We start from the raw sequence: 25,535 nt of genomic DNA, 5'->3' as shown, positions 1-25,535 counted from the left end.
CCTTTGCAAGTACTGTGGTAGTCCAATGGTACAGTGATAGCATTAGATGGTTATGGCACTTTGAAATGGTTCTAAAAAATTATACAACATACCACATAAATAGGCCTAATACCAATAATAAAAATAATTCCACACACGTATTTACATGATATACTATGATACTTCAAAGAATACAGTACATGTCCAAAAACAACGGTAGTACCATGATACTTTTGTTTAGTATAATGCTGATTACCATATTTATATACCATGGTACTGCAAGGTAATTCAACATATAGGCCTACCATGGAATTGCCATACTGTAGATGGTAATACTAGTATTTCTAAGAATACAATGGTACATGTCCAAAAACATAGTAGAACATGGTGCTTTTTGTTATTATGATGCTGAATGAGTACCACATGTATGTACCAATCTATTTACATGGTTTTCCAAGGTAATTCAATGTACACCATGGTATTGCCACAGGAAATGTCCAAAAAAGCATGGTATTACCATATCAAAAACGATACCCTTAGAAAAAAGTACTGTGACTGTACAATGGTATCAGATAGATCAGATCAGTAATATTATGGCACTTTACAATGGTACTGAAAATAATGGCATGTGCTATATTTACTTATATACCATGGTATGAATACCAAAAAACATGGCAAGATGCTAAGAATCATTAGCCTACTATATTTAGATATCCATGGTTCTTCCAAGAACACCGTGGTGCATGACCAAAATATCATGGCAGTATGATGTTAGTAGTTTTTTTTAATTAAATGATCATGATGTTACCATCTTATACATTCAATGGTTCTTCTACAGTACCCACCTTTATTGTAAGTTCTAGCATGTGTCTGGCTGTGATTCAGTTTCTGAGCTCCTGCTGTGTTTTAACCAGCGCTGTAAATGCTCAGTGAGGAATATCACACCACCAAAATATTCACAGGAAGACATCTCTATCCGAGGATAAACTCTTGTCCATCAACTCAAGAGCTCCTTCCTCTGACCCTCTTTTAGCACCCATCGAGTGTTGTGTTCAGAACTTCTGTGGAAGTTAGGAAATATCTTCTGTGGATGTTGGGAAGCCTTCATTTCCTCCATCCGACCACTTGTGCTCTATCTTTTGATATCCTACTTAAAGCTGCGGGAAACACTCACTGATGCATAAAGAGCTTCGTGTCTCTCGTTGGTGGAGGAAGAAAGAGTTTTTGGAACATCTGCCCTCTTTTTAAGAAGGAATGGAAACAGTTTTAAAGCAAACACTTGGGGTTGCAGCTGTGTTTTATTTGAGAGTCAGTGATTCAGTACAAAGACAGATAGGCCTTAAAATGGCCCTGCAGTCTCAAAGAACTGATTCACAGTGACAGATTTGTTTACAGAACTGTGAATCTGTTCGCTTGTGGAGTTTAAAATCATTAAATTTAGCATAGTGTTTACTCTGCAAATGCAATGTGATTCTATGTGGCTGGTTTGAATGATTAGATCAAAATGCGTCTTCTTTTTACATCTTTTTAGTGCTGTTTACTTGTGAGTGGGGTCATTAAAATACATTTCAGGCCAAATAAATATATGAAGTAGCCAAGAGGATCTTCTCTTTGCTTCTGAATGCATCGCCCAGCTACAACTTCTCTGATTGTTTTCCAGGGCCAATTTCTGTGATTAAAGCTTCTTTTATCCTTCTTTCCATTCCTCTCGCTTTCTCTTATTCAGCCTCCTTCAAATAAACTTTACCGTCTGAATCTGAGAGAGGAAAAGCGTTTATGCCTGAGAGCAGTTTGGAACGGGCTGTGAGTGGAATCTTTGAGATTTTATTTGTGGGAAAGCGCTAAAGAAACTGCTGATGGATTCTACATGCCGTAGATTTAAAGCGAAGCTGAGAGCGTTTGGCATGCGAAGACTCTAGTTAACCTTCATTCAGGCGGGATTACAAGCGTTGCCTGATTTCAGCCCAGCCCATGATAAACGGGGAAATCGAGAGAGTTAGCCATTGGAAAATAAGATGTGTGACTGATTCGTCCTGTTAAAAGTGTAGGATCCTGTTCTTTAAGAGCTCACTAAAGCCTCAGAACACTAACCCTTGTTCATAGTGGAATCGTCTCTCAATTAGCCTTTTCATTTTCATTTAAAACGTCCATATTGTGTGTTTTTTTTTAGAAATTATGTGGCGGGACTTGATTTTATCCATCCTGATTTGATTGGGTCTGCCTATACAGCTTTGTTACAGTCCCATCCCCGAAAATATACAAAATACGAAGGATGCGTCCGAAATCGCATACTCTCTTGAGTAGGTACTTGTTTTGAATAAGTAATTACTTCATGACTATTGTTGGGGGTAACGCATTACAAGTAACTTGAGTTACATAATCAGATTACTTTTTTCAAGTAACTAATACATTAACGCATTTCTTTTAAATTTACTTCAAAACATCCAAGTTACTTTTTCAACCAAGTAACGCAAATAACTTTGTTTTCCCATTTATTGACTGACAGCTGTCCTGTCTCCATATTGAGAGCAATTGTGAGTAAGTGCTAGCCTGGTCCTTCCAGACTCTCGAACTTTTCATTTGTACAGAGAGTCTGGCCACTCTCCATTGACAAGCGTTCACTTCCTTGAAGGCGGGAACTCTGTTGAAGTTTAAAACTATTGGATCTGCCCAGAGCCACTCTGGATCTGCCATAACCAATCGCTAACGTTTGGTCGTGACGCAGTGGCGGCTGGTCAGTAGAGGGCGCTGGGGCACCGCCCCCATCAAAATTCCAGAAATATACATGTATACAAAAATGATATAAAAATGAAATAAAAATAAAATTGTTTACTCATATGACGTTAGTAAGAGCCTCAGCATTTAATAAAAACTGGCTTTGATCGGTTAACTATTTTATATGTTCTTCAATATGTTTCATGCGGTTTCATGCGCGATGGACGCCGGACAAATGGATGTCTATCTGAGTACAAAAATCTACGGGCAGCATGTGACCTGAAGCTGGTCTCTAATTGGTTTCTTAAAGATCCTCCTCCGGACGCAGGTCGCTGCGTCCCTGGCGAATCAGAATTGGATGCGTGTTATTTTATCCAATCTGATTGGTTCTCGTCACCTGTCATTCAACTTTCCGTTCTTGGCAACTAAAGTGAAAGTGCGCGGGCGACACAGTCACTCCGACTCCGCCAAAACCTTGTTAGGATGATCACTTTCGTAGAGATGGCAGCAGTTAAACCAAATTCTTTCACAAGGCGTTCGCTGGAAGAAAAAAAAGGATAAAGGATCCCGGACCAACGCGATTTACAAATCCAGCAGCAGGCCAGTGACAGAGGATGAAGCTGCACTCGGAGCTTCACACGCTATGAGAAACGTAAGTGGCTGGCTGGATGTGTTGTTAGCAATGCCCTTTATTGCTTTCCCTGTCTTTTATTTCAAAGTGTCGGTACTGAAGTTTTGTGGACAACAACGGGGGTAAGAGACCTCAAATATCTAACTGAACAATGCAAACGTCATGACACTACTGAGATGACTGACTTTGATCAGAGAGTCATTGAGAAATTTGCTGGCCAGAAAGAAAGGAGAGCAAAACTTATGTTCAAAGTGCAGAGTTTAGCTCTGAACCAGCTAATCAGTGTCTTAATTGGGCCTAATAAGACACTGATTAGCTGGTTCAGGTGTGTTTATTTGGTGCTGGAACTAAACTCTGCAGGACAGTGGCCCTCCAGGACCGAGTTTGGAGACCCCTGCATTATATAAAGCCTTAAAGTTCTGCATAATTAAGGGCTTGGCCACTTCGAGTGACAGGATGATAGCCATTTATCTGCTGTCTGTTAGTCATCGCGTCACCTCACCTCACCTTCTGTTATCCGGGAGTGACACGCAGTGACACGGTGCCAAGATGGCAACGGCCAGCTCGTCCCTACTTTACGCTTCAAAACTGCTCATCAGAATCCTATAGGTGACGTCACGGACACTACGTCCATATTTTTGTACAGTCTATGGGTGGACACCCCTGGTCTATAGTGTTTCATCGCCATCTAATGGCCTAGCAGCAGAATACAACGTTTTTAGTCGTTTTTGCGGATCTGTGTAAATGGGGATCATTTTGACAATGGTGTCGTATGCACGCGGAAAACTCAACAAAAAAAACGTCTCCGTTTTAAGCATATCGCTGTCGTGTAAATGTCCTTAATGTGAACAATGCATTTACTCATCTCACTTGCAAAAAAAAAAGATTCAGTATTCCTCAAAATGAATAAAATCAGTGAAATGCAACATCAGAATGCTACTAAAATCTCCAATAATTAAATATGTTAAATAAAACTAATATTTTCATGCATTTAATCTCACTTTATTGACCAATGCACTTGCTGCTGACCTTCGATGAGTCAGTTAAACCATAAGCAAAAATTTTACTTTTAAAGTCTCAGGTGTCCCTAGAATCTGTCTAAGAAGTTTCAGCTTAAAAAGCCTGACAGATCATTTATAAATCCATGTTATAAATACCCATTTCTGACCACAGTCAAGAACAGGCTGTTTTCGTGCATGTGCCTTTAAATGCAAATGAGCTGCTGCGTGCCGCCCTCTCTCCACACAGTTCCTGCCTCAATCGGATTCTCTGAGAAATGCTAACAAGAAAACTGCTTGGTTTTGATTACGGATAGCATATAGTTCTTTCATCATTAAAGGTTATTATTTCCATGTGTTTTAAAGCTATATTAGTTTAAAATTCTAATGGATCGTTTTATGAGAGCACTTATCTGAAGCACACGCACACAGACAACTGGCTGTCAGACGTCAAGTCTTGTAAGTAACTTCTCTTTCACATTTTTTATTGTATTTAAACTGTGAAATACATCCAAGGGTCTTGTGCACTGTTAGCTGTGGGTGGAAACATGGTAATATTATAAAAGGTCCCCTTTCTACGTCAGAAGGGGAGAGAAATCTGAGCGGCTAGTATTTTTGTGTGCTTGCAGAGAAAGGCTTACCAAAACAAAGTTATTGGCCAGTCCCTGTGTGACATAAACCCTATTCGGACGGGATTAGTTTAACATGGGGAGGTGGGGGTAAAGTAATTATTACCAGAGGTTCTCTGTGATTTTAGTCCCGTCCGAATGTGCCATCTCGGTAATCATTACGGACAATGTCAGTAAAGATTACGGAGACTTTTACCTTCTGTAAAGAGGTCCGGAAAAATGACCTCGGGTAATACTAATCCCGTTCGAATAGACCCGCTGTAAAAATGTACGGTAAAATTCCATCATTTACTGTTTAAATGTAGTTTTTGGCACGTTTTGCAAGCATGGAGCCGCTTCAAACAGCACTCGGTTGTGTTGTAGGTGGTGGGACAAATCTGTGGCAAACCTCCAGGATTTTCCGCATACCATTTAAACCAAAAAGAAGATCGAAAGCACTTATTAGAGGCACAGCACTTACATTTGAATATTTTTTAATATTCATATAATATAAAAATGTTATTTAAGATTTTTTTAATATTCCGAGATTAAACACAGCGTTTCCTCCCTGCTCCAGTTTCGCGTTTTTCTTGTTGGCGTGTTTGCTCACGTGATGACAGGAAGCAACGTCATACGACAAGGAGGTTACTGTGGTGCAAAGCGAGTTACCCCTCCCACTTCTGCTAGTTTTACTGAGATGTCTTATCCCGTACGAATTGGCCATTAACATTACAGACGTCCTGAGGTAAAATTACTTTACCCCCCACCTCCCCATGTTAAACTAATCCCGTCCGAATAGGGCTATAAACAGAGAGAAGTAGCTCCGGCTGCAATGTTCTTCCGCAAGACTCATGCAGTTCTGTTTATTAACCGCTAGAGCGCAAAAAGTGACGGACTGCAGCTTTAAACACGGAAAAATTCAAATTTTCATGATTGAGCTTTCTTCTCCTGCATCCTATTCTTCTGCAATCCAGAATAGCAGCACAGGCAACCCAACGCTATCTCACGACCAATTTGTACGTATTTTACGAGGTGGCTAATTCGTACGAATTTGTACGTTTTGTCTAAACCCCAATGACGGGTAGGTTTAGGGGTGGGGTTTGAGGTAGGTCATTCGTACGAATTCATCAAATACAAACAATTTAACAAAAATAGTGTGAGTAAGGTCGTACAAATTCGTACAAATTAGCCACCTCGTAAAATATGTATGAATTGCCGTGAGATCGGGTTGGCAACAGCTGAAAGGTTTGTTTGAGCTGCACTCTCTATTGTACAGGTGTGAATTAGCATTTCCTTCAACCTTATTATTTCAGTTTTGGTGTGAAAGGGCCTTTACATTTGCCCAAAAATAGAACTTTTTTGTTATAAAAAAACAAACAAGCCCAGCCTTTGTGAGTAAAAGTAACGAAAATGCATTACTTTTCTTAAAAAGTAACTAAGTAACGCAATTAGTTACTTTTTATGGAAGTAACGCAATATTGTAATGCATTACTTTTAAAAGTAACTTTCTCCAACACTCACTCTGCTAAAAACAGTATGTTCTATATAGTATGAGTGTGTGTAGTATGAATGTTATCTGAACGTACTACATCCGCCATGTTGTCTTTATCATGTGACCTACCAGCGTCAGTTACGCTTCACTGCCAATCACAAATCCGCTCCCGTGGCCTCATGGGATAGTAAAGTGTCCATCGTATACACACTTCAGAATCTCGCCGGAAGCAGTAGGTAATCTGGGTACTTTTTGCACTGTAAATTTGGACATACTTCTTTTGTCACATGTTGTTTTTTGCCTACTATATTGTAGGGAAGTATGCGATCCCGCCCTGCAAACTAGGCTTCCTACAATAAAACATCTGCCCCCTACAATGATGTCATCACTAGTACTGTTCTTCTTCTACTTCACTTTCCTTGCTTGTTAAGCTTCACTATCGCCACCTAGTGATAAGGCATATAGATCGTATAACATCATAGATAACCAGACACCATCCTGTTTGTTTTCCTCAGTTTTTAAAGCATTTTAATCATGGAAGGAGTAGGTTTTTAACTATAATTACCATGAGTCTGTATTCATTTTATTGTATCCTTTATTTTATGTTTTGCCAAAAGCTGTTATTTCATACTTTGTAAAATTCAAAAGCAACATAAGTTAGTCTTACAAACATTTCATACATACATGTTTTTATAATTTACTTCAAAAGATTTTAGTCAATGACATCCACACTTGTTTCTTCACGGGAGGCGTAGCTTGTTATAGTAGGTGTGAGTTGCGGAGGCATGGTTTGTGGTACTGCTGGACGCAGAAAGACCCTTCTGAAAATAGACAGAAGCAGGAGTGACCAAACAGAGGAGGGAATAGAAAGAGGGATGGGATTCAAGGACACTCTGCTGAAAGCCAGTAGGGTTTTGTCTTCGTGGTGGTCTCTACCTGTCACAGTTAAATGTTTATGATGCCAGATTTGGCCCTTGTGGTTCACAGCTCTTGTAAAAATCTGTGAGGTCACCTCTCTAAAAACACACACACAGCCTTTATCTCTTTTCCATCAGGTTACAAAACATACACACATGCATAATTTATCTCACTCAACGTATCTCTGACTATCCTGAGTGTTTGCATCTAACATACCCCTGGTTTCACAGACAAGGCTTAAGATAGTCCAGACTAAAATGCATGTTTGTGTTGTTTTATCTGAAAGCAACTTGCACTGGCATCTTAAAATATGTCAGTGCCATTGTTTTGTCTCAATGCCATTGTTTTTTTTTCTAATGCTGCGTTCACACCAAACGCGAATAGAGCATCAAAATCGCATCTACCGCGTCTAGTCGGACGCTTGAACATTTTGAATCCATTCGCGCGTCCACAGCGAATTGGATGCACGTATAAATTGAGCGTTTGAAGCGAAATAGACGGGCGTTCAAGGCGATCCAGGAGAAATATATCATAAAACACCACTCTGCCTCTTTTTTCATTAAAAATATATATTAAACATTAATAGCCACACAAATGTGGTCCAGGCAACTCCATTTTCTTCACTGCATGTATATTTAAATATCCTTAAAAAATAAAGTTATGAAACTTCTCTTTGCCCTCAGTCAAAATGATTTGCCAGACAACAAATTATAGATTCATGACACCAAAGATCGCCTGTTAGATCCACACAAGACAAACCACTACAGGACATCAGAGCCAGCGGCAGACGGCAGAAGGACTGGCCGAGGAAAGGCTGCTCTCGCCGGGGTTAATGAGCGCTGAGCGCCCGCTGATCGCCTGGATCTCACAACTCCAAAAACACAAGATATTTTTTTTTTTAAATATATACATGCTTGTGTGTGTATTTATATATAAATAATAATTAACAGAGTACACACACATATATTATGTAAACACAAACTTTTATTTTGGATGCGATTAATCCCGATTAATCTTTTGACAGCCCTAGTTTATTCCAAAAATATTTAAAACAATCTCATAACATTATTTAAGATTTAAATATGTCAAAGCTGATTGAACACTGGTGAGAATATTGCTTCAGAATACATTTTATTTATAACACAAAAAAAATTTGACAAGCACGTGAACAAGCTCAAAGGGTTAGTTCACCCAAAAATTAAAATTCTGTCATTAATTACTCACCCGCACACCCGTCAGACCTCCGTTCATCTTCGGAACATAAATGAAGATATTTTTGTTGAAAGCTGATGGCTGAGAAAGGCTTCAGATAGGCCTCCATTGGCATTCAGTACATTTACACTCACAAGACCCATAAAAGGCACTTAAAACGTCGTTACAAAGTCCATCTCACCACAGTGACTCTACAATAATTTTACGATGCGACGACAATAGTTTTTGTGCGCAAAAAAAATCTAAATAACACCTTTTTCCAACTTGTTCTTGTCTTCCGTGTGTGCCTCCACGACGCATGCGCGAGAATATGACGTAGCGCCCCGCGGGGTTCGGGAATCCATGAAATACACACTTAAGCCCCATTTTGAGAACTACGCCGAGACCTAAAGCACGATCAATGTAGAATTCAACAGCTGAGATACGCGCGTCTTCCTCTGCTTGTAAACAAATCGCTTCTGGGTCATGTGTCCGAACGCCGGATCTGCGTCATATTCTCGCGCATGCGTCGTGGAGGCACACACGGAAGACAAGAACAAGTTGGATAAGGTGTTATTTTGATTTTTTTTTTGCGCACAAAAACTATTGTCGCATCGTAAAATTATTGTAGAGTCACTGTGGTGAGATGGACTTTGTAACGACGTTTTAAGTGCCTTTCATGGGTCTTGGGAGTGTAAATGTACTGAATGCCAATGGAGGCCTATCTGAAGCCTTTCTCAGCCATCAGCTTTCAACAAAAATATCTTCATTTGTGTTCCGAAGATGAACGGAGGTCTTAAGGGTGTCGAACGACATGAGGGTGAGTAATTAATGATAGAATTTTCATTTTTGGGTGAACTAACCCTTTAATGTCGATCCCTGCTTATATATGTTTGCTGTGATAGACATCATATTCCTACAGATAGACGTAATAAGCTGACAGTCAGCTGATGCAAGCTTGACTAACGTGACCTACCAGAACTGATGCTACGCTTAATATTTATTAAATTCATTCATTTAGCATATTCGTTCACCGACATAAATTAATAAAGTGGTGCAGGTATGACGTCACTTTGTAGGTCAACCGGCAGTTCGCATCACACTGGTTCCCTCGAGAAAAACCCAATAGGATTTTCCCATAGGCTCTAAAAACAAGCTCTGTGATCAACAAAAGTTCATGATACTTGCACATTTTGTCCGTCAAGATAATTATCACAGATGAACTCAATTTGTATACATTTTGAAGTCTAAATGCATTCGCCAGAAGTAAAAAGCTAAAGACAGGCTATAAATGGACTACACAGTCGCTCGACTTCAATGTCACCATCATTCCCACAACTCTTTCAGTTTTTATCTCAAAACAATTTCCCAGAACGTTTGAGTTAGACTAGTTTATAAGAGCATATTATGAGCATAATGAGGCTGTAAAACGGACAAAAGAGTTTATCTGTTTGGCTTGACGTCTCCTCGACAGCCTCTGTAGTCCATTTAGCCACTTGTTAGCAACCGGCGTTTTCAAGACACGTAACAGCTTCACAAGTAGGGTAATATTGATGTATTTTATGTCGTAGGAAAAAACGTGAAAGTGTCTTGAGCTTGTGTTCATCCCAGACCTTATTTCAGCCATTTAACCAAAACCCATTCAAAAAACCCATTGACTTTGGGACAATGGAAGCGGAAGTGCTAAATTGCTAACTCGCTTCCGCGTTTTTGCCCTACTGTGGCCCTGTCCCACATGGCACACTTCATATGCACTTTCGGTCTTGTGGACTTACAATGGCTGCCGCGTGCGCGTGTCCGTTAAGTCCACGAGACCGTAGGGTGTAACCTACCATTTGTAATTTTAGGTCTCAGAAGGGTGCTCGCGAGCGCCTCCTTTGCACCTTCGATGCGCACTAGTGCAGGTTCCGCAGCGGACATCTTCCCGACAGTCAAAGCGGCGTTACGTCATGAAAGTGCGGACTCGTAGGAAGACCGCAAGGGTTTAGGGTGCCATTTGGGACAGGGCCAAAGTGATTTCATATACCTGCACCACTCTATTAAGGAACGAATCATGTGACTGTCTTAATGAATCACTGAATCATTCATTCATAAAGGCGGACAACTATTTCGTTACTGAACGAGTTGTTGCATGAATCAGTTAAAGGAATGATTCAGTGATTCTTTCATTCAGCTGAGTGTCTTAATACTGAATCATTCATTCAAATGATTCGTACAACAACACCGATTTATTCAGGAAAAGAGTGTTTATGAATGAATCATTGAATCATTCATTCAACTGATCACTGAATCATTCAGGAACGGCATTACTTGCATGTTGATTGGAAATGCAGAGTTATGATTCTGCTTTGACTTCATTTGGAAATATTGCGAAGGAGAGATGAACACAGCAATGGGAAATAATTGTGTCTAAAATGCTCAGTATTAACTTTATGGAACTGTTGTTTACAAGCAATCTCACTCGCAATCATTCCGAATATCATATATTGGATTCAGTGGATTTGTATAACCCAGAAGCCTATATTCCCCTAGTGTGAGCGTGTGCGAGCAGCTATTTTGAGAGGGAAAGTTTAAAATACCATCTTCCTTAGCTGTCACGAAGGGAGGAAAACTCCTGATATCGAAGCTAAATTGGCCTTTCTAAAATTACCCTTTATGACGGATGGCCGTCTGGCCCGTTTTTCTCTTAAAAGGGAGTGCTTTTACTCTTTACTCTTCTGTAAAACAGCAGTGAAATTTTCCTGGGAAAACAAATGAAGAGATAGTCCTTTGAAAAGCAATCCCACTCTCAGCGGTCTGACCCCCCTGTCGCTCGGGCAGGCTGATGAAAGATTCCCTCCTCCTTCCCCTCCTTCCATCGCACGCAACTCTCAGGAAAACCTGAGAGGAGGAGAACAGGGTCGGGAAGACAGATGGAAGGAGGGGGTGAGACAAGAGAGGACAGGAGATTCAGAATGAAAGAAACGAGATAAGGAACGAGATGTTCTCAAGATAAATATAAACAAGCAGGTGGCAAACTTTTGTGCGCCATAGTGTTAACAAACGGTACTGCAAAAATAATGCCTGATTTCAAACAGCCCCATTAAGATTGCCATTTTCATACAATGATATTTTGATTTAGGTTATTGATTACATTTTTTAACTACTAAGGTTTACTGACCTATATAGTTACACCAAACATATGTATAAAAAAAAAATTAAACAACGTTTAACTGTAACAGTATATATATATATATATATAAAAAAAAAATTAAACAACGTTTAACTGTAACAGTATATATATATATATATATATATATATATATATATATATATATATACTGTTACAGTTAAACGTTGTTTCACATTTTTTTTTTAATATATATATATATATATTCTGAAGGATCATATGACACTGAAGACTGTAGTAATGATGCTCAAAATTCAGGATTGCATCACAGAAATAAATTATATTTTAAAGTATATTAAAATTGAAAACCATAACTTTAAATTGTAGTAATATTTTCCTTATTTTTTTCAAAAAAAAAAAAAAAAAAAAAAAATTAAAAAAAATTCTCTGTTACAAGGTAATTTATAGGTAAAAAAAACAAACATTTACATTAAATGGACATAAAAATGTCTATATTGAGAAAAATAAATAAAAATAATAATAATAATAATATATATATAGCCTATACTATAGTAAAATGTAATATAATATAATATACATCTTTTTTAACAATATAAAGGTTTACTATTATTTTTTATTTTTTTTAACAATTTAGCACATCCTTGCTCAAGAAAAGTATTAATTTCTTAAATAAAAAAAAAAATGTATTGACCCCAAACTATTGAACGTTAAAGTGTATATTGTTACAAAAGATTTCTATTTTAAATAAATTATGTTTTTTTTTTTACTTTTTATTCATCAAAGAATCCTGAAAAAGCTGTTATCACAGGCTATAAAAAATATTAAGCAGCAAAAAAATTCCAACATTGATAATGAATCATCATATGAGAATGATTTCTGAAGGATCATGTGACACTGAAGACTGGAGTAATGATGCTGGAAATTCAGCTTTGATCATAGGAATAAATTATATTTTAAAGTATATTAAAATAGAAACCCATTATTGTAAATTGTAATAATATTTCACAATATTACTGTGTTTTTCTTTATTTTTGATCAAATAAATGCAGCCTTGATGTTTCAAAAACATAAAAAATTGTAATGTTTCTAAACTTTTGACCGGTATGTATACAATAAAAAACACATTAGTAGGCCTGTAAGGAACATTTATGACTAGTAAACTTTTTCAATTGATGCAAAGTTAATTTCTATCCAGCTGGAGACTTATGGAGGTTCAACCGATGTTCCTCCACAGACGGTCTGAATGAAGGCGTGGATCTGGGCCAGCTCTGATTCTCAGTTGATTTATGCTGGTCTCTATCAAAACATGAGTGCTGAGAGCTTTTGGGCTTGTCTTCGCGAGCACCTGCGGGTCGCTTTCTGCCTCTTTAAGTCTTTGAGCAGTTAAATGTTTAAGGATTTTAGTCATGAAAACATCAAAGCTGGTAATGATGGGCTTCTCGCTCTCCAAACAGCCATCAATCGCACGGTAATCACAATCCTGCGAGTGTGCTGAGCGGCAGAGATTAACACACTGCCTCACATTCCTTACAGCTGACCTCACCACCTCAGATTTAACACAAACTCACAGATCATATCTCTCTCAGTGTTCTGATGTCCACTTGAGGGGTAAAATTAGCAGCAGAGACGTTAGCCCTGTTCCAGATAGTGAGCAGCCTAGGGGTGTCAAAATTAATCGTTTCTTCAGTGCATCGCGATGCAGGCGAGGACGATTCGGTATCGGTTCAGTAATAGACCATAACCGTGTTATGTTCTGTGTAATTGCACTAGAGGGCACTAGTGAGTACAAGGGGGGTAGAAGAGGGAGAGAAAAAGGAGAGAGAAGGATAGTCATGGTTAATGTGTACTCGTAAAGTAGTGTGAAATAAAGAAGTTAAAATCAATATACTTACCTCGTCTTTATACTGAAGTACTTACATAGTCTTACGGGACACAACATTGGCGACGATGGCGAGTCTTCCCACACCGGCTCCGTTCCTGCCATGTGCTTCTGATCCACCGATACCCTTCTGCACGTGGAAACGAATTTTCGAGAACTACATGCTGGCTATTAACGCGTCAGGAGATTCCTGGACACCTGCTCGAAGACGCGCAGTCCTTTTACATTGCTTGGGGACAGAAGGACAACGTATTTTTTACACCTTGCAAAATACGGGTACGACTTATGACGACGCAATGTCCGCTTTGGAAGCGCATTTCGTTCCGAAAGTCAACGTTGTTGTTGCACGTCACCAGTTCAGACAGAGAGCTCAACGTGCGGATGAAACGATTGCACAATACACTTCAGCGCTACGAGAATTGGCAGTCAATTGTGCTTATGGTACAGTAGAGGAAGAAATGATCCGGGATCAGCTCATCGAGAAAGCGTACGCTACAACAGTGCGCGAGAAACTTCTAATGGATCAGCCCGCTTCGTTGGATGCTGCTGTAACTGTTGCATGCCAGATTGAACAAGCCTTACACAACGCGAATTTACTTCGAGATATTGCTCCGGTACAGGCGGTGAGTTCAAAGACTTCTCATTACCGATCGACTACAAAGGACAGACCTAAAACTACTACTAAGCCTACTGCATCACAGCGTACTTGTTACAGATGTGGCTCTAATAAGCACTTGGCAAATGCATCGGATTGTCCAGCATCTAAAGCTAAATGCAATTCATGTGGCAAACCAGGACATTTTGCGAAAGTATGCCGTTCGACAACTTCCGTGCGTGCAGTTCTGCCCGAAGTACAAATATGCAATATGAACTGTGTAAATTCTGATGACAGGATTAAGTGTTGTGTGCACATTTCTACTGACACAGGCCAGTATAGGGAGATCGAGTTTGTCGTGGATACAGGCTCTGCAGTTTCGATTTTGCCAGAGACTTTGTACAGGCATTATTTCAGTACATCTCCACTGTCTGCGCCGAGTGTTCAATTGGTCACGTACATGAGAGGACACATTCCAGTTCTAGGATGTCTCACAGCTAATGTGTCATTACATGGAGTATCTGCTACCGTTTCGCTCTACGTTGTGGAAAACGGAACTGCCTTATTAGGCATGGATGTTCTTAAAGCACTGAAATGTACAATTAGCCATGACTGTACTGTTACTGTTTCTACTACCTCTGCTTCAGTACACAGTGTTGCAAACGCTGACCCCGTGGGGTGTGTGAAGGGCTTCGTGCACAAGGTCAAAGCTCGTGATGATGCAGTTCCAGTTCAACAAAAACTCAGACGACTTCCCTTTTCTGTGCGTAATGCAGTTTCAGAGGAACTACAATCTCTGCTGAATCAAGGGATTATTGAGCGAATCGATGCTTCCCCCTGGGTTTCACCAATAGTAGTCACTACAAAGAAAGGAGGAAAAATTAGACTGTGTGTTGACCTTCGAGAACCGAACAAAGCACTAATAGTTGACACACATCCATTACCCCACATGGATGAGCTGTTGAGTGAGTTAAGGGGTGCAGCTATATTTTCAACTATTGATCTAACATGCGCGTACCATCAGCTACCCTTACATGCTGACAGCCGTGACTACACTGCCTTTATTACGCATGAGGGTCTTTTCAGATTCTGTCGTGTTCCTTACGGATTAGCTTCGGCTCCTTCAGCATTCCAGAAAATGATGGAGACGGTGCTAAAAGGCGTTCCAGGCGTGAGAAACTATTTGGACGATATAATAGTCTATGCCACTTCACAGATTGAACATGACAAAACTCTCCACACTGTCATTCAGAAACTGACAGATGCTGGTCTGACACTGAATATGCAGAAATGCACATTCAACCGAACGTCCCTCAAATTCCTGGGTCACGTGATCTCAAAGGAAGGAATTCTACCAGACACTGCTCACATCGAAGCTATAGTCGATGCTCCTACCCCACATGATGTCTCGTCTCTTCGTTCATTCCTTGGATTGATCTCGTGGTATAGTAAATTCTTCCCAAACTTTGCCACGGAGGTGGAACCGTTACGTGCTCTCCTGAGAAATGCTCCTGAAACTTTGTTTGAATGGACTGCAGAAGCAGACCGCTGTTTTAACAAACTGAAAGCTGTGTTGGTGGAGAGCCCAGTGCTTGCACTTTTTGACCCTTTACTTCCTACTATTGTGTCAACTGATGCTTCGGACTATGGTCTTGGGGGAGTACTGACACAACTCCATGCAGATGGTGTAGAACGCACGGTTGCTTTCGCTTCACGTACGCTTAGCGCGGCCGAGAGAAAATACTCTACAGTGGAAAAAGAGGCTTTAGCTTGCGTGTTTGCTGTTGAGAAATGGCGCCCGTACTTATGGGGTCATCACTTTACGTTACGTACGGACCACAAAGCATTAACCACCTTGCTGGCTACAAAAGGAATCGGACGTGCTGGAATGAGAGTAGCCAGGTGGTCAGCCCGGTTGCTGTGTTTTTCGTATGACATTGAATACCGCCCTGGTGCTCAAAACCAGGCCGCAGATTGCTTATCAAGAATACCCTTACCAGTGACGACTGAACTCACGGAAGAACCAGAAATGGTTGCCGCGGTCTTTTCCGGGTTACGTTCTGTGTCCATGGAGGACTTTACAAAAGCTTCTGAATCTTGTCCTGAGCTGAGTGTACTTAGAACGCAAATACTGAAGGGCTGGCCGCACAAAAAGAAGGATGTAGATCCAGCTCTATCATCATTTTTTTTCATTCGTGATGAACTGTCCATATACAACGGATTGATCATGCGAGGTGAACATCGAGTCATTGTTCCTGTCGCTCTTCGTTCAAATCTGGTGAAACTGGCTCACGAAACACACCAAGGTTTGGTCAGAACCAAACAAAGGTTACGTGAACTGTACTGGTGGCCGAAAATGGATTCGTTGGTTCACTCAGTGATTTCAACCTGCCTTACTTGTCAACTCAATGACAAATCTGCAAAAACTGCGCCTGCTCCATTACAACCTGTAGATTTGCCGGATGGACCTTGGCAAAAACGGGGTCTTGATATCGTCGGACCTTTTGAACATGCTGCATCAGGCTGTCGTTTCGCAATTTCAGTGGTGGACTATTACAGCAAATGGCCAGAAGTAGCTTTTTCTTCACATGTCACTACTGAGGTTGTTACTTCTTTCCTACACTCTGTGTTTGCACGAGAAGGAAACCCTTTGTTTATTGTTACAGACAATGGACCTCAGTTCCTATCTTCAGCTTTTTCGGATTTCCTTTCTGAACGTGGTATCAAACACCTACGTACAAGTGTGTATCATCCACAAGGAAATGGTGCAGTTGAACGCTGGAACAGAGTGCTGAAAGAGTGTATCTTATCTGCGGAGCAAATGAGAAAAGCGTGGAGACCGTCAGTATTGGGTTTCTTCAGAGTTACCGTGCTACTCCTCATGCTACTACCGGTGTATCTCCATCTGAACTTTTGCATAACCGGAAAATGAGAACGAAGGTAGACATTTTTCCTGTGAGGGGGAAAAGTGACAAATGTGCTGGTGTACGAGATGCTGTCAAGGAAAGACAGGAAAAAAGTAAGAAATACACAGACAGGAAGAGGAGAGCCAAACCTGTTTCTTTCAAGGTGGGGGAACAAGTAAGAATCAGAAAGCCAGAGCATGTTCCTAAAGGAAGTCCTAAGTATACTTTACCGTTGTCGATTCGAGAAAAGATTGGACCAAGTTCATTCTTGCTTAGCGATGGAAAGAAATGGAATGGACTGAGACTGACTAAATTTCCAGATCAAACTGAAAAAACTGTCCAGGGATCAAAACCGCCTGCTCAAAGCTGTCCAATCACTCCCAGGAGGAGTGAAAGAGTCGTTAAACCACCAGTGTGGATGAAAGACTTCATAAAGTAGAAGTCTAAAGACAACATGATTGTGAAAAAGTATTGTGAAAAAAAAAAGGTGAAAATCACATGTACTTGTTCTATTCTGTTAAAGTACTGGATTGGTATTTAGAGTGATATGTCTAATTAATGCTGTTTAGGTTAATCAAGAAATTTGAAGTTTTACAATTGTTATGCTGATGTCTTAAACAACATATTGCCTTATGGGTTACATACTGAATAAGTCACCTACTGACTTTATGTAAGGGGGGAATGTTATGTTCTGTGTAATTGCACTAGAGGGCACTAGTGAGTACAAGGGGGGTAGAAGAGGGAGAGAAAAAGGAGAGAGAAGGATAGTCATGGTTAATGTGTACTCGTAAAGTAGTGTGAAATAAAGAAGTTAAAATCAATATACTTACCTCGTCTTTATACTGAAGTACTTACATAGTCTTACGGGACACAACAAACCGATTATAATGTACTGATTCTTTTCTGACGTGCTTTGTCGCGGTAGCATACAATGGCAGAGGCAGGCGAGACGCGAGTGCGAGTAATTAGAAATGGTTTAACTACTTTAAAAGCTGACATCTGGGCACCTTTCGGCTTTTATGAGCAACCTAGTAAGCACGACCTACACACGCGCTGTGTGTAAATCAAAGCTCTCTGATTTATCAAAACAATTTAATTTACACTTGGGCACATAAATGTATCTCCGCAAAAAAAAAACCTGATATAAATACGATCTTCAATTCCCGCACTATATGCAGATATAACACGCTCTCTCACGTTCATTTTTTAAGCATTGTTGCGAGGAGTAAAATTTACATATGTGATTTCAACAACCAGATGCATTTAGACTTTAGTTTTGACTGTAATGCGGCCCACAGACCACCTCCTGAAGTGGCTTTTAGTATATTGTGTATTTGCTCTAAACGCTCCTGTTGTCTTCTGTGCCCAGACTTGAGTTTTGTTTGATGTTTGATACATTCAAGAACGGGTTTTCTTTGAGCAGGTAAAATTAAAGTTTCAGTTCATATAACTGACTGCTTGTATTTACTGACAAAATTGTATACTTGAGGATTGTATGCAGTGAATCGTCAATGCATTGTGATGCATCGTGATATCGAATTGAACTGAATCGATGGCCTGATAATCGTAATTGAACCGAACCTGGAGACCAGTGTAGGTTCACACCCTTAAGCCTAACTAGGCAGCATTTTAGGCACCATATAGGCACACACTAAAATGTATAGTTGAACAGTAGTCTGGCTTATAAGATTTTGCTTGATTTTGCTAAACTCTTAATGGATATATGAATTCTCAGAAGAGTTTCCATTTTTGCGTTTCCATCCATTTATCATAATCTCGAATTTAGGTTAGAATGCCAATTGGTTGTTTGGTCATTTATATTTAATAGTTAGTCACACATTAATCATTCTGTTTAACCTTTTGTTGAAATTATACTGTTCACAATCTACTAGAGATAGTTAATAATTACAGAGCAAGTCAGAATAGATCAAAATGTAAAGATTTAATGACATTATCTGGTTATGGTTACACTTAAAATAGTTTCAAAATGGATGTATGAGATGATAAACTTATACCATTAATCATACACAGCATGAATAGAATGTTACCTAAGAAGAGAGAGAGAGAGAGAGAGAGAGAGAGAGAGAGAGAGAGAGAGAGAGAGAGAGAGAGAGAGAGAGAGAGAGAAAGAGAAGGACCTAAGCAGAGAAAGCCTGAGAATAGAAAGATACAGAGCAATAGTTACAATGTTCTTTTATCCTTTTCCCTGACCATTTGACCAAACCCAAACGTGAGATATTCAAACTGACCAATCAGACCAAACTTCCCCCACTGTAAAGGTGTGATCCCTTTGTCTTTAGATGAGGAACATGGGGATGGGGGTTGACTGAAAGACTGGATTGAAATGTCTCAGTGTGACTGGTACATAGATCTCATCAAAGATATTTGATAGGCCTATTTGAAATTGAACAAAGACATTTGCTTTACTGTTGTCAACCCATTCTTTCAAGTTCATTAGCCTTGTATATTTAAGTCCCTCAGTTTTTTCTGTTCATTTTCCAGTATTGTTTGTGCATGGCACGCTGTTTCATTGGTATTTGCTCCCTTTTGGAGGATCTGTTTGCCTAGTTTAATAAACCACATTGCTATTTTTGTTATCCATCTTCATTGGATTGGACAATTATGTAAAACAAAAAACAAAAAAACAATTCCCGTGTGAAATCAGGTACTGGCGTTTCACCACTTTGTCTTTTATAGTTCACTCTGTGATATGGCAATACGATCTCTATCCTGAAATGAGCTTATCAGTAGATTGAGATTAATCAATATAAATAATGTTACAAATATAATTCGTTGATCAATGTTTTATCCTCTACTAGTTTTAATGTTCACTTTATTTCCATGTTGTTGTGAAACTCTCTCACTGTGTCAAAGCACTGTGTTCCAAATCATCCATGCTGATTTCCTCACCTAAAAGAACATAAAATATACATCAAGATGATGAGTAAATCAAAACATGCCATTATAGTTAAGTTATCAAAATAAACCAGAAAACGATCTCACCTCTTTGCTGTGGCAGACTGCAGAAGAGATCAGAAAAACATCAACAGTTGGTGAACATTTCTCAATTTTAAATATACTTTAGGTTATTTAATGGTATTTTTAAATATTAATAACTGAAAATAACAAATTTTGTAATATTAAATATTTAGAATAGACAGTTGCTTTTGACATGAATAAAAATGTATACATGTGTACCTTCTTGGAAGTGGTACTTGGTTCAGCTGCATAGAAGAATGAAAAACATTTGTTCAATCCTTTCATGCAATGCCATATAACACTTTTATTAATGAATATGTAATCTGTCGTTTGCCTACCTGCAGGAGTCTGAGTGCAAAATGCAGACAGTTATTTGTCAAAATATGGTATATCCCATCATAATCCATAGAGGCATCAACCAAGTCAGAGAAATTCTCAGGAATACCCATCCTTAGACGGAGGACACGGTATGAACTTTTTGCAATGAAGGTCTTCACACTTTTCTTGTTCACTATACCAGACTCACTAGGTGATGAGGATGAAGTGATCAGGGAAGTTGTTTTATTCTCAGGAGCTGTCAGAAACAACAAACAAAGTCTAGTTAGTTAATTTTTTAGCCCAAGACAGACATAAACTGTGATATCTCATTTCAAAGATAATAAAGTGGAATTATTACCTGTATATTCAACGACAAGACCTCTGTCGTAAATCCCAACGTGGTAAAATTTTACGTTTTTCATTTTCCTCATAAGAAGGTCTCCAGTTGTAATCCTATCTCTTGATGGTAGGCCTGTGGCATTTTTCTCAACCATTATAAAATCCTTGTGGGTTCCTTTTATTAAGAACATAATCTGATTCCAGGTAATCATTGCGGCTCTTAAAAGATGAATTTCTTAATGTTCAAATTTCTTGATAACACCGGTAGTCTCTGTCAGCTTCTTTTCTGTCCTAATTGTTGGCAACAAAGACAAATCACATTCAATTCACATGAAACATTGAGTAAGAGACAAGTGAAGATTCTCAGCTTATGGTGGCAAGCATTCATGACAACTTTGCGTTTTGAAGATTGAGCATGCATGTTGTTGTGAAGCAGCAAAAACCACAAGAGTTAAACAAATGGAACGGAACGGAAGCTGCAACACCATCAAGTCTGTCAGCTGCACATATATGCTGTTGAAATGAGGACAAGAAGAATTGGTATGAGGTTACAGATTATAAAGTGTAAAGAGTGCCAGATGAAAAAAAGTATTTTCAAATAATATAATAAAATGTTGCAATCAATAAAATATTTAAATATGCTTTGCAATGTAATTGAGAAAATAATATCAAAAAAGTAATCTGATTACGTAATGCACGGTACGTGTAATGTGTAACTTTACTCCTTACATCAAAAAGTAATCTGATTACGTAATGCACGGTACGTGTAATGTGTAACTTTACTCCTTACATCAAAAAGTAATCTGATTACGTAATGCACGGTACGTGTAATGTGTAACTTTACTCCTTACTAGTGCTGTTAGTTAAACGCGTTATTAACGACGTTAACGCCAACCTATTTTAACGGCGTCAATTTTTTTATCGCGAGATTAACGTTCTTTTTGGTCTAACAAACTTTGTAGTTTTTTCACATGCTGTTGCAACAACTAGTAACGTTAGAAAAACTACAACACCACTCCGGATGTAGCTAGACCGGAAACAAAACATCAGGCACGCTGCGGCTGCCCGCACTCGTTTGGGCCATTAAAAGATTAGACGTGGATGGCAAGCGTGAGACGCCGAAATGAGAAACGTATTAAGCCATGGTTTAACTCAGGGGTCTTCAACTAAAAGTGCTTGTCTTGAGCGCTGCTTTCTGCTCTGACACCAGACGCGAATGAAGCGTTTTGCGCGAGTGATTTAAGTCAATGCAAAGATTAAGCGGCGTGCATGTCGCGTCATTCGCGTCCGGTGTGAACGCACCATCAGTCTCTTCTTCACTGCATGCTTGACCGCGCGTCTGGGTCTGAACGTAGTAACTGAGCATTGCAACGTTAACTGTTTCATTACGTCAAAAGGCTTCGCGGTCCGGATTCGGACCGGAGTCCGCTAGTTGGCGACCCCTGGTTTAACTGCACTATAGGCGGAGTCCTAGTTTACCTTGCATGTGCACTTTGTAATTTTATTTTGTATCACCCTGTTTTGATCCCTTAGAAAGGGCTGTTGAAGGGGCTGTTTGTGCAACAAAGTATTTGTTTCACCCTTTTATTGATGGGCAGTGTTACATTGTGTGAGCGATTATTTGCTCCAAGTGAGAATGTTGGTGTGAAATCGAACACTAAAGTATGCCAATGTTGTTTTCAATAAAACAAACATTTGAACAAAGCAAGCCGATCCACTTTTCTATGTTGATAAGAGCATTAAAATAAGAAAAAATAATGGGACAAAAAGAAATCAAGGGACATTTAGAATAAATAAAAATGTGCGATTAATTGTGATTAATTGTGAGTTAACTATGACATTTAATGCGATTAATCGCGATTAAATATTTTAATCGTTTGACAGCACTACTCCTTACATCAAAAAGTAATCTGATTACGTAATGCACGGTACGTGTAATGTGTAACTTTACTCCTTACATCAAAAAGTAATCTGATTACGTAATGCACGGGACGTGTAATGTGTAACTTTACTCCTTACATCAAAATGTAATCTGATTATGTAATGCACGGTACGTGTAATGTGTAACTTTACTCCTTACATCAAAAAGTAATCTGATTACGTAATGCACGGTACGTGTAATGTGTAACTTTACTCCTTACATCAAAAAGTAATATGATTACGTAATGCACGGTACGTGTAATGTGTAACTTTACTCCTTACATCAAAATGTAATCTGATTATGTAATGCACGGTACGTGTAATGTGTAACTTTACTCCTTACATCAAAAAGTAATCTGATTACGTAATGCACGGTACGTGTAATGTGTAACTTTACTCCTTACATCAAAAAGTATTCTGATTATGTAATGCACGGTACTTGTAATGTGTAACTTTACTCCTTACATCAAAATGTAATCTGATTATGTAATGCACGGTACTTGTAATCTGTAACTTTACTCGTAACATCAAAAAGTAATCTGATTACGTAATGCACGGTACTTGTAATGTGTAACTTTACTCCTTACATCAAAATGTAATCTGATTACGTAATGCACGGTACTTGTAATGTGTAACTTTACTCCTTACATCAAAATGTAATCTGATTACGTAATGCACTGTACGTGTAATGTGTAACTTTACTCCTTACATCAAAATGTAATCTGATTACATAATGCACGGTACTTGTAATGTGTAACTTTACTCCTTACATCAAAATGTAATCTTATTATGTAATGCACGGTACTTGTAATGTGTAACTTTTCTCGTAACATCAAAATGTAATCTGATTACGTAATGCACGGTACTTGTAATGTGTAACTTTACTCCTTACATCAAAATGTAATCTGATTACGTAATGCACGGTACTTGTAATGTGTAACTTTACTCCTTACATCAAAATGTAATCTGATTATGTAATGCACGGTACTTGTAATGTGTAACTTTACTCGTAACATCAAAATGTAATCTGATTACGTAATGCACGGTACTTGTAATGTGTAACTTTACTCCTTACATCAAAATGTAATCTGATTACGTAATGCATGGTACTTGTAATGTGTAACTTTACTCCTTACATCAAAAAGTAATCTGATTATGTAATGCACGGTACTTGTAATGTGTAACTTTACTCGTAACATCAAAAAGTAATCTGATTACGTAATGCACGATACTTGTAATGTGTAACTTTACTCGTAACATCAAAAAGTAATCTGATTATGTAATGCACGGTACATGTAATGTGTAACTTTACTCGTAACATCAAAAAGTATTCTGATTATGTAATGCACGGTACTTGTAATGTGTAACTTTACTCGTAACATCAAAAAGTATTCTGATTATGTAATGCACGGTACTTGTAATGTGTAACTTTACTCGTAACATCAAAAAGTATTCTGATTATGTAATGCACTGTACTTGTAATGTGTAACTTTACTCGTAATATCAAAAAAGTAATCTGATTACGTAATGCACGGTACTTGTAATGTGTAACTTTACTCCTTACATCAAAAAGTAATCTGATTATGTAATGCACGGTACTTGTAATGTGTAACTTTACTCCTTACATCAAAAAGTATTCTGATTATGTAATGCACGGTACTTGTAATGTGTAACTTTACTCCTTACATCAAAAAGTAATCTGATTACGTAATGCACGGTACGTGTAATGTGTAACTTTACTCCTTACATCAAAAAGTAATCTGATTATGTAATGCACGGTACTTGTAATGTGTAACTTTACTCGTAGTCGTAACATCAAAAAGTGATCTGATTATGTAATGCACGGTACGTGTAATGTGTAACTTTACTCCTTACATCAAAAAGTAATCTGATTATGTAATGCACGGTACTTGTAATGTGTAACTTTACTCCTTACATCAAAAAGTAATCTGATTATGTAATGCACGGTACGTGTAATGTGTAACTTTACTCCTTACATCAAAAAGTAATCTGATTACGTAATGCACGGTACGTGTAATGTGAAACTTTACTCCTTACATCAAAAAGTATTCTGATTATGTAATGCACGGTACTTGTAATGTGTAACTTTACTCCTTACATCAAAATGTAATCTGATTATGTAATGCACGGTACTTGTAATGTGTAACTTTACTCGTAACATCAAAAAGTGATCTGATTATGTAATGCACGGTACTTGTAATGTGTAACTTTACTCGTAACATCAAAAAGTAATCTGATTACGTAATGCACGGTACTTGTAATGTGTAACTTTACTCCTTACATCAAAATGTAATCTGATTACGTAATGCACGGTACTTGTAATGTGTAACTTTACTCCTTACATCAAAATGTAATCTGATTACGTAATGCACGGTACGTGTAATGTGTAATTTTACTCCTTACATCAAAATGTAATCTGATTACGTAATGCACGGTACTTGTAATGTGTAACTTTACTCCTTACATCAAAATGTAATCTGATTATGTAATGCACGGTACTTGTAATGTGTAACTTTACTCGTAACATCAAAAAGTAATCTGATTACGTAATGCACGATACTTGTAATGTGTAACTTTACTCGTAACATCAAAAAGTAATCTGATTATGTAATGCACGGTACTTGTAATGTGTAACTTTACTCGTAACATCAAAAAGTATTCTGATTATGTAATGCACGGTACTTGTAATGTGTAACTTTACTCGTAACATCAAAAAGTATTCTGATTATGTAATGCACGGTACTTGTAATGTGTAACTTTACTCGTAATATCAAAAAAGTAATCTGATTACGTAATGCACGTACTTGTAATGTGTAACTTTACTCCTTACATCAAAAAGTAATCTGATTACGTAATGCACGGTACTTGTAATGTGTAACTTTACTCGTAACATCAAAAAGTGATCTGATTATGTAA

The 25,535-nt window shown here is 38.5% G+C and overlaps 1 protein-coding gene across 3 annotated transcripts; it reads right to left on the bottom strand.

The window, feature by feature from the left end:
- Positions 1 to 18,965: 18,965 nt before the first annotated feature.
- LOC307121342 (uncharacterized protein) lies at positions 18,966 to 21,104 on the bottom strand. Of its 3 annotated transcripts, none has more exons than XM_079808874.1 (5): positions 20,698 to 21,104; positions 20,360 to 20,595; positions 20,241 to 20,266; positions 20,046 to 20,062; positions 19,137 to 19,952 (listed from the first exon to the last, which is right to left on the bottom strand). In XM_079808874.1, the coding sequence occupies exons 1-5, from the start codon at positions 20,888 to 20,890 to the stop codon at positions 19,903 to 19,905; spliced, it is 522 nt and encodes a 173-aa protein (XP_079665000.1). In that variant the 5' UTR covers positions 20,891 to 21,104; the 3' UTR covers positions 19,137 to 19,902. The 3 variants fall into 3 exon arrangements, with proteins under 3 accessions (XP_079665001.1, XP_079665000.1, XP_079664999.1); XM_079808873.1 differs by having other exon boundaries at positions 19,137 to 19,436; XM_079808875.1 differs by lacking the exon at positions 20,046 to 20,062 and having other exon boundaries at positions 18,966 to 19,952; positions 20,233 to 20,266.
- Positions 21,105 to 25,535: the final 4,431 nt, after the last annotated feature.

Source organism: Gobio gobio (assembly GCF_949357685.1).
Source record: "Gobio gobio genome assembly, chromosome: 25".
Classification (NCBI taxonomy): domain Eukaryota; kingdom Metazoa; phylum Chordata; class Actinopteri; order Cypriniformes; family Gobionidae; genus Gobio; species Gobio gobio.
This window is presented reverse-complemented; position numbering and strand designations above follow the sequence as displayed.

What these genes read in the sequence shown, in the direction of transcription:
- LOC307121342 (XM_079808873.1), bottom strand. Translation starts at nt 20,890, where the DNA reads ATGATTACCTGGAATCAGATTATGTTCTTAATAAAAGGAACCCACAAG. An exon ending in TCTTGTCGTTGAATATACAG is followed by an intron (nt 20,596 to 20,697) that starts GTAATAATTCCA and finishes TGTTTCTGACAG; the next exon opens with CTCCTGAGAATAAAACAACT. An exon ending in TTGCACTCAGACTCCTGCAG is followed by an intron (nt 20,267 to 20,359) that starts GTAGGCAAACGA and finishes TCTTCTATGCAG; the next exon opens with CTGAACCAAGTACCACTTCC.